Source organism: Branchiostoma lanceolatum, chromosome 1 (genome assembly GCF_035083965.1).
Source record: "Branchiostoma lanceolatum isolate klBraLanc5 chromosome 1, klBraLanc5.hap2, whole genome shotgun sequence".
Taxonomy (NCBI): domain Eukaryota; kingdom Metazoa; phylum Chordata; class Leptocardii; order Amphioxiformes; family Branchiostomatidae; genus Branchiostoma; species Branchiostoma lanceolatum.
Window position 1 is genome coordinate 25,597,934 of NC_089722.1, and position 9,495 is coordinate 25,607,428.

Consider the following 9,495-nt stretch of genomic DNA (forward strand, 5'->3'; position numbering starts at 1 on the left):
AGAATCCTATCTAAATATTTATAACCCTGAGCAACAACACACAAAAAAAGTGCAAAACAGATACTCTCTTGAGACTCTTTTTAATGGAATGAAATTAGCAAAGGACTACATTAACTTACTCTTACTGTCTTACTTTAGAATAGCACACAACAAAGGACCTTACTACAGTAGAATTTTGCACATGAGTACAGTACATGTTTACTATATCACAAAGGTCTAATCACTCACATGATGCTTCAAGAGTTGCTTCAATCTTATTACTTCTTGCTTACAAAGATGCACAGTTAACATGTTTTCCTTATGAACAAATATTAAATAAATGAACCATCCACAATTTCACATTTCTCATTTAATACATGTATATTCAGGTCCATAACAGACACTAAAATGTGAAGGTCCATAACAGACACTAAAATGTGAGTGTCTTTTGTCAATGATCTATAACTTGCGCCTTGAGTTTTTATCTTAGACAGGTGTGGTTGCCAGTCTTAGGTATTCTGGCTGGTATCTCTGGACCTATAAGTGATGCCATGAGTCTTGAGTTCTCGTACGATGCTCGGTGGAAGACGACCAGTTGTTGATACGGCGTAACAACCTGGCTTGAATCGATCTGAAATGAAACAAGAGTCCGTAGGACACAATTCTCCGTGAAGTATTTATAGTATGTACAAGTATTGACCCACACAAATTGCATCTCTGCTCAGTCCAAGTAGTGTTTTAGAGCAAGTAAAGAAAAAGTGTTTGTTTATCTTTTTATTTCAATACAGGAGTGGTCAACCTGCTGAAAAGTATGTTTTACAGCATGGCACAGATGGGATCTAGAAATTCCGGGAAAAGTCACAAAGTTAGATCTAGATGGCCCCTTTTCAATTATCAACGAACCATTCAGCCTTACAACTAAGATGTATCAGAAATCACAAATATATGCAGTAAATCCTCTTTCCCCAATTTATTGCAGGCCGGCCTGATCTATAGCTATCAAGCTATTTGCAATAAAAAAGGCTAATTTATATTATCGTAACATTTCACGAAGGTCAAAGGTCACCAGATCTAACCACCCGGAAGTGACACTGGCGCGCGCACTTTTCTGAGAGATATTTCTCAACAATCTTTCATCCCCTGCGTAAACTTTTTACATTGTCACAGCCTCCGTATTATAAACTACAAGTGTGGTAAATTTGAAGGTCCAGAGATTTGCCATTTTCACACTGTGCGTAAAAATGCATCGTCCGTCCCGTGCGCACATACTGTATGCGAGTTGCGAGGGACACGGCATATACTTAATACACAGACTGGAGCTCACTCGGCACATGTTCGCAGCTAAAACTCACAATTCCCGTTGCCGCATTGGTATGTAACTTGGTATATCGTTTGCTAGGTTGCGTGTGGTGATGCACGTTGTCTATTTTTCAATGTAACAGTGACTATACGATCACAGCAAGTAAGGAAGATTTATACCCCGTATCTGCCTGAAGTATTCCAGTCATGCATAACGGATTATAACATGGTCCCTATGGCAGGGCAGTGGGACATAGCATTAATTATAGGGGTGCAATTACGATATTGGATTGACGTTTAAAGTAGTTATGGTGTAACAAAGCTATTGTGCATCACCACGCCGAACCAGGCAAACGATATGCCAAGTAACACACCAATGCGACAACGGGATCGTGAGTTATAGCTGCGAACGCGCAAACAAATGCATTCCCAATACTCCCAGAAGGAGGTCACCCTCCTTCCCGGAGTAAAAATATGACATGACAACGGACTACGACGCAGACTGCAATTGACTGTTGTACAAACGGATGGTGTAGTGGAGGAAAGAATTGTACAGTCTGTTCGTGCTGGCTAAGGGGACACTTATTCGGCCAGAGTTCCTTAGAGACCTTCCAGTGCCCACCGATCTAACATCTGGAACCAGATCATGCAACGGGTTTGAGCATGCACTTAAACAGTTTGAGAGCAGCAAGCTCACGTCTCTCCTTCAAAGTTGGAAGGGTTGGAAGACTCCTCCTTCCACCAAGAGATATGATCCTTAAGGCTCTTCTCTGAACCCTCTCCATATGTAAAGCATTGCCTTACCAGTAAAACTAAAATGCACCAGCAGGTTACTGTAAATGAATTTAAGTTTGCATGGTTTTTATTTCGGCTAAAATGTATTAGCGTTCGCATTTATTCAAAGTTTGTGGCAGCACTATAGTCACATACTGCTACAGTATTGGACAAAAATGTTTGTGGGGCCGGGTTTTAAGTTTGCGGTGAAACGGTCGCTGCTAAAACCGCGAACATAAAACCACCACAAACAAAAACAAGAGTCCGTAGGACACAATTCTACGTGAAGTATTTATAGTATGTACAAGTATTGACCCACACAAATTGCATCTCTGCTCAGTCCAAGTAGTGTTTTAGAGCAAGTAAAGAAAAAGTGTTTGTTTATCTTTTTCTTTCAATACAGGAGTGGTCAACCTGCTGAAAAGTATGTTTTACAGCATGGCACAGATGGGATCTAGAAATTCCGGGAAAAGTCACAAAGTTAGATCTAGATGGCCCCTTTTCAATTATCAACGAACCATTCAGCCTTACAACTAAGATGTATCAGAAATCACAAATATGCAGTAAATCCTCTTTCCACAATTTATTGCAGGCCAGCCTGATCTATAGCTATCAAGCTATTTGCAATAAAAAAGGCTAATTTATATTATCGTAACATTTCACGAAGGTCAAAGGTCACCGGATCTAACCACCCGGAAGTGACACTGGCGCGCGCACCTTTCTAAGAGATATTTCTCACCAATCTTTCATCCCCTGTGTAAACTTTTTACATTGTCACAGCCTCCGTATTATAAACTACAAGTGTGGTAAGTTTGAAGGTCCAGAGATTTGCCATTTTCACACTGTGCGTAAAAATACATCGTCCGTCCCGTGCGCACATACTGTATGCGAGTTGCGAGGGACACGGCATACTTAATACACAGACTGGAGCACACTCGGCACATGTTCGCAGCTAAAACTCACAATTCCCGTTGCCGCATTGGTATGTAACTTGGTATATCGTTTCCTAGGTTGCGTGTGGTGATGCACGTTGTCTATTTTTCAATGTAACAGTGACTATACGATCACAGCAAGTAAGGAAGATTTATACACCGTATCTGCCTGAAGTATTCCAGTCATGCATAACGGATTATAACATGGTCCCTATGGCAGGGCAGTGGGACATAGCATTAATTATAGGGGTGCAATTACGATATTGGATTGACGTTTAAAGTAGTTATGGTGTAACAAAGCTATTGTGCATCCCCACGCCGAACCAGGCACACTATATGCCAAGTTACACACCGATACGACGACGGGATCGTGAGTTATAGCTGCGAACGCGCAAGCAAAAGCAATCCCAATACCCCAGAAGGAGGTCACACCTCCTTCCCGGAGTAACAATACAGCATGAACATTGCTCCAGAATCAACTCTTAGTCACTGATAAAGACTGAATTGTAATCAAGCAAGCCATTGATCAGCCTGCACTTCCAGTTGCACTTCATAGAGGGCAGTTTTGCTATGGCTGCAATGACTGACAGCCTGCCATGTTTCCCCATGAATCAAACACAGCACTTAGGGTTCTCAATTCTTCACTCTAGGACTGCTTATATGTTTACTTACTTATCCTCTGCCATTTGGCCACCCAGCTGTCATCTGGTGACATCATGGAAACAACTCTGATGGGAAATATGAGAGAATATCACAACAAAATCCAGAAACATCAAACACATACATGCAAGATAGGTATGACAGTTACTGTAGAATATCTTAGACCATGTCTGGTAATTCTGCCCAAACTAGTAGATGTATAAAGACTAGATCTATGTTACATACTAGCTCCTGGGTGGAGACAAAACAGCAAATGTGAGCCTGTCAATAATGACTAGATTAAGAAGCAAATATGAGATTGCAGATTCAGCTTTATTGCCTTTGGCTTTGGCATGTGATATCTTAAAGAATCGGCACATGAAGTGCGCCCACAGTTACAGTGCAAGTTAATCATTAAAATCCACTAACCTGCAAACTGCCATTCATCATGGTGCACGGAACAAAATTCATCCTTTATATGAGAAAATTTGAATACAAAACTGAAACAGTAAGTTCATAAGTAAAAGCTTTTCCTCACCCATCGAAATTTGAACTAGTGCAGTCGTAAACAAGGTCCTTGTTTCCTTTCAGTTGCAGGTATGGTTCACAGTTGTCACAGCCATCAAACACAAACTGGTCTATGGTCTGTAACAAACAGGAACAACCAAGAATAAGAACTTGTAACAGTTCCTACACAACAATGTCACAGCAAAAATAGACACATTATAAGCTTCAGATGAAAGTGTCCACAAAGTTGTAAGAAAATCAACTTTCACAAATCAGAGCACAGTCACTGTAACATGTATACTAAAGCACAAAACAAACTTGTCTAAATTCAAGCTTTTCATTTAGCTAGACACAGATTCAGATAACAGCACTCTACAACTAGAAAATAATTCTTTTAAGAAACCACATTTCCAGGTATCATAAATATCCCTAAACATCATCTTATCAATAGGATCGATACTTTCACATACACATGATACGAATGTAATTTCTGTGTTAGTAACTCTACTGTGAATGTAAATAAGACAGGACTGTTGAGTTCCCACATAATGAATCAGACGTCCAAATCCCCACACATCTGTTGTCAACAGGAGGTCCTTTCTGACTTGCCTTTCTTTGTTGGCAGTGGCCATGAGGGTTAAGGGGTCAATGCTAGGGGCACCCTGAGGTCAAGACAGGTCAACCTCAATTCTGAGCAGGAATGACACTGAGAATGGACAACAGACAAGAGGAATGCTTCCCTTTTTCCCTCAGAAAAAATTGAAAACTGTCTAATAGTTTTGCCTTACAGCACCTTTATTTGGTACTTTTCTATATTCGTGTATTAAAGTCTTGTCAAAACATAGATAGAAGAATAGTAGTAACTTTTTGGAGATGTGGAGAAGAAGTTATGTTGACATTCATACAATCATGTATTTTTTTTATCTTGTAATATCACTGGCTGTAAGTTCTGTTATCAAAATTATACATGTACAAATGCATATGCACGTAAACATATCCAGCGTATAATTATGCCTGTATTTCTTGAAAATTGTCTTGGCTCTTTATTCACAGTTTGTGTGTGTGGACAAATCATATAGAAAAATATAATGGATGAGATTTTGGACACCTTTTGACGCACATTTGCTTTAGTACTGCACAGGAATTATAGCTTAATTTCATTAAGATGTAAGAAAGTTGATCTGGTGATCATTACATATTTTATTCCAAAATTGTGACCATAAGAAAGTTTCTGAATGTGATACATATTCTAAATTTTCAGATTTTGCAGAAGATACCTTAGTTATATGTAATCTTTGCAAGGTTTGATGCTATTGCAAAATGCCACAGAAAATGTGAAGGCTTGTTGTTATTTTTTCAGTAGGACTAAAAACAACCAAGGTTTTCGTCCCCTTTAAGATTGTTATGGTTTCAGTCTAGACTAAAGACAAATATTCTGTTTGCCTAGCACAAAAGGCAAATCCTGCAAGTGTTCACCTGCCACAGTTTAAGGTGTACAAAACAACCTACCCAGTCTTTGTTCATTCCAAAAATGCCTAGCAACAAAAATGCCTACCTTAATGAAATGTCCATACAATTTTGACCATTGCAATAATCTTGTACCTAGACTGCAAAAACTCATACTGAGTACAAGTATGGTGTATTTTATACTGGCGAATCTTTGCCTGAAGATATAGACTGTCAAGAACGCAAACCAGGTCAAACGGCTGCTGTCTGGATTCTTCCCTGTCTGGCAAGCGGCCACATGATATGTCTTAAATGGAGGCCTACATGATATCTAAATGCCTAGAAGCACTGCAAATCATGTGCCACAAACAAGGTGAATTTTATCTATGTTTATACCATGTACATGTACCTGTAATTTAGGCTGTGATATAAATCTCTGAGATGGTATTATTTCCTCTCTATCAGTATCAGCATGTTCCTGAACACACTGACTGTAAACAGTTATCAACATGGTTTTTGCAGTCACAGAGATTTTCCTTGCCAAGTTCCTTCTCCCAAACAGAGAGACATCTTACAACAAAAGTCAAGGTCAAGTGTTGCAAGTGGGGAGTGGGTAATGTGTCGCTTGTCAGCAAATTTCTGGGGAAATTTTTGGCTTTTTTTGTACCTTTTTAGGGGGTTTTCTAGGGCAGAGGTAAGGGGGTGCATATTTGATATGCGAGCAGGATGGTAGGGGCCAACTAAGCACACACACAACACACGTCATTTTCCTGGTGACCCCGACTCGCTCCGGACCTTGACGCCTGTATTGTCCACTCCGCCGCTATTTATGTTTCGAGATCTGGCACCTCCATTGTTTGTGGGTCTTAGTCTAATGAGATCTGGTTCACTGTTACGTCTCGAATGCCGCCAGGGCCCTGAGCCTGACCTTGTGCACAATAGCAATTGTAGCCGACATTTCGCCGTCCAAATCTAGCCGAAATTCGCACAGAAAAGAGCAAAAACGGGAGAATTTCGACCAACCTGGGCCACGGCGATCCCATAGTCCACCGGGCGGGTTGGGTTACTGTCCACGTAGCCATGGCCAACGTGACCATTACACAAATAACATAAGCCTGGTCTGTCATTACCAATGAATACTATGGGTGCCTGATGAATGACGACCAAATTCAAGAAAGTCTGCAAAAAACAAAGTAGGGTAAAGGTCTCGGGCAGGGGTATTTACCCCTCTTCTATCCGTACAACAAAAAGAACAGCCACGCTCTTGTCCTTATGACTCTCCCGCTGCCATGACCCTCGACCTGGGGGGTTAAGATCAACTGTTAAAGCCAAAAATGTAGCCTGTGGATAATGGGACTCCAACACCCCAGCTGCAAACACTCAACTCCATTTTCTCACGTGAACTTGACTCGATCCCACCCTTGTCAGAGATCGCAAAATTCAACTGTAGGGGCTGTTCAGACGCTTTGACCACATACCTAGGTAAGCTAATCTTCATAATACATCCCGGCAGCCAATGGTGACCCAATCCCAGACTGGTATGCAAATGAGGGAGCCACCGGAACATCTCTACCCCAAAAGGCTTTGTTTTCCAATCAGGTATTACTGTTTTCGTGAATACTGACCAACCAAAAACACTAGTATTGAGAACCAGTGAAAGGAACATAGAAAAAACAATAAACTGGCACCCAGTAACATTGTTAATTAGTAAATAGAAAGACAATGCAATCCCACAATGAGAAAAACTTGGATGTCGAGGCTGTATATATATGTACTGCACTGTGAATACACCTGCCAAGGTCCGGAACCTGTGAGTTTCCTCATATCAGAAATAGCTCTCAGTCAATTGATATTGTCAGATTCGCTCACAGGTGACATTTGACCTTGGTTTTGCCTCTTGAACCTCATTATTCTTGTCTTGATCTTAACAAAAAGAAACTTATTCTATATGCATATTTTTCCAGGTGCACTGCAGAAATAAATTCAAGGATTGGAAATATCATATCTTTTTCAATTTTTTCTAACTTCTAAGGAATATTCAGGAATCAAAACAATGTCTTCTCAGTCAAACTGCGGACCTATATGCCCATCTGTTCTGTTCAGCGTTCTCTACGATACAGCGTATTCTGGGTCACAGTTTGACCCCATTGCAGGGGTGTAAACAACTACCCATGGTGCAACAAAAAGACCTAAGACCAGCATAATGTTCATACTTTTTCATATCTAAAAGGGTTTGCCCAGTACAACAATGTAGATTTTTCGTACATTGCAAAATGACAGCAAACTGTGGCTTTTAAAACATTAGAGCTATTTTTGGTCGATAAAAAGATGAGCACAAATAGACTGGACAAAAATTGCTGATGGTGCGAAAGCCACACTCATGCACCTTTGTTATATATAAAGAAGTCCCAACGTCCGTCTCTAAATGGTACATGGATCAAACCTATATTGCCCTCAAAATCAACAATAACCCATAGGTTCAACATTTCTATAGGAGTTAAAGATACTGTAAATTTATTTACTTTTGCTGTGGTTTTATTATGCGGTGTGAGGGGAAAAGGTCTTCGCCATGTTTTAAATCTGCTGTTGAAACAATTTTGTTGTACAATACTGTAGTAATACAAGGCAGACGTCTGCTGTGTCATTAATTTGCAGCAAAGGTTTCGTGATTTACACTAATAATGATGATATCAATTGATTAACTGTAAAGCTTAGCTATTGTAATACATTGTAACTTAAATTATGAAGATGCAATGTACATGATATGGTTGTATACTCCAGGGAAAAGCTTTCTTTTAACGAAAGTTGTAGGGGGGTCTCTATGCCCGGAGTCATGGAATGAACTACTTTTGATCTCAGAAGGCATAGAAAACTGCGGAGGACTCTCGGTGTGGCAGATGATTCTCACATTATCTTGTCCACCAAGAAACGTAGATGCTACCCAACTGACTGGCCACCTGCCTGCTTGACTTACCAACCAACAAACTAACCAACCCTAAACGAATAACTGAAATAATCTACCTACCAAATAACAGTAATTCACTTTATCTACAAGGTAGCAAACTTTCACGGTGTAAAGAAAATTGATATTTTCACTGAACTTTAACTTCACTGTTGCGGCAAGTGATTTTCAGAACGGATGCTTGGGAGAAAAATTACACAAAAATCTACTTCAGACACTTGAATCACAAATACTAACATTCGTTATATAACGTTACAACAGAGTTGGATCTAAAACCTGTCAAACGAACAAAATAATTAAATTCCGCTGCAGTACAAAGTAGAGCCACCAGGGACTGTGTGCCAAATATCATAAACAATCAAAAATTTCTGAGTTCTGCTGATCGCAAAGAGCCACCGAAAACATAACCTCCTTGCCGAAGGAAATAAAACTGACACAGGCAGCAAATAATTTCATACAGAAACAGTAAGCTGGATCATACCTGTCCTATGGTCAAAGCCTGGTGCCCCCCTCCCCAAGTTACACTTTATCTTTATCAACTTAATATTACTTAGTGCGTTTAGCTCTTACTCCACTCCAAGCAAAAAACTGTGGTTTGACTCAGAATTCTGAAGGAAGACGATAAAGATGACCGACATATTTTGATAAGACAAGATATTCTCATCGAAACGGGAAGGCGAATATTATATTATCTTGTCAAACAAAAAGAAAGAAGTTCGTGAACATATCAAAAGCTCGTACCTTGATTAAAGAACATAGCAGGCAAGCCCGCAGGTTCCTCATCTCCTTGGGTACCGTCTCCATCGACATATTGGTTTCTAAACGCTTCCTAAAGACAGAGAGTTAGTAAAATGACAGACGACAAAAAACTAAACTTCTCAGCAAAATGGCTGCGATGTCCTGCAGCGTGCTTTCATCAGAAGGGCTGTCTTCGGCAGAAATAGTTAACGCCTGTTC

General features: G+C 40.1%; 1 protein-coding gene across 1 annotated transcript; it reads right to left on the reverse strand.

Annotated features, from left to right (window-relative positions):
• Positions 1 to 63: 63 nt before the first annotated feature.
• LOC136444527 (transcription elongation factor SPT4-like) lies at positions 64 to 9,470 on the reverse strand. Its single transcript, XM_066442126.1, has 4 exons — positions 9,280 to 9,470; positions 4,162 to 4,268; positions 3,657 to 3,712; positions 64 to 610 (listed from the first exon to the last, which is right to left on the reverse strand). Exons 1-4 carry the CDS (start codon positions 9,346 to 9,348, stop codon positions 489 to 491), a joined length of 354 nt encoding a protein of 117 aa, XP_066298223.1. The 5' UTR covers positions 9,349 to 9,470; the 3' UTR covers positions 64 to 488.
• Between the last annotated feature and the right edge of the window lie 25 nt (positions 9,471 to 9,495).

What these genes read in the sequence shown, in the direction of transcription:
- LOC136444527 (XM_066442126.1), bottom strand. Translation starts at nt 9,348, where the DNA reads ATGTCGATGGAGACGGTACCCAAGGAGATGAGGAACCTGCGGGCTTGC. An exon ending in TGCTATGTTCTTTAATCAAG is followed by an intron (nt 4,269 to 9,279) that starts GTACGAGCTTTT and finishes TGTTTGTTACAG; the next exon opens with ACCATAGACCAGTTTGTGTT. An exon ending in GGCCAAATGGCAGAGGATAA is followed by an intron (nt 611 to 3,656) that starts GTAAGTAAACAT and finishes GTTTCATTTCAG; the next exon opens with ATCGATTCAAGCCAGGTTGT.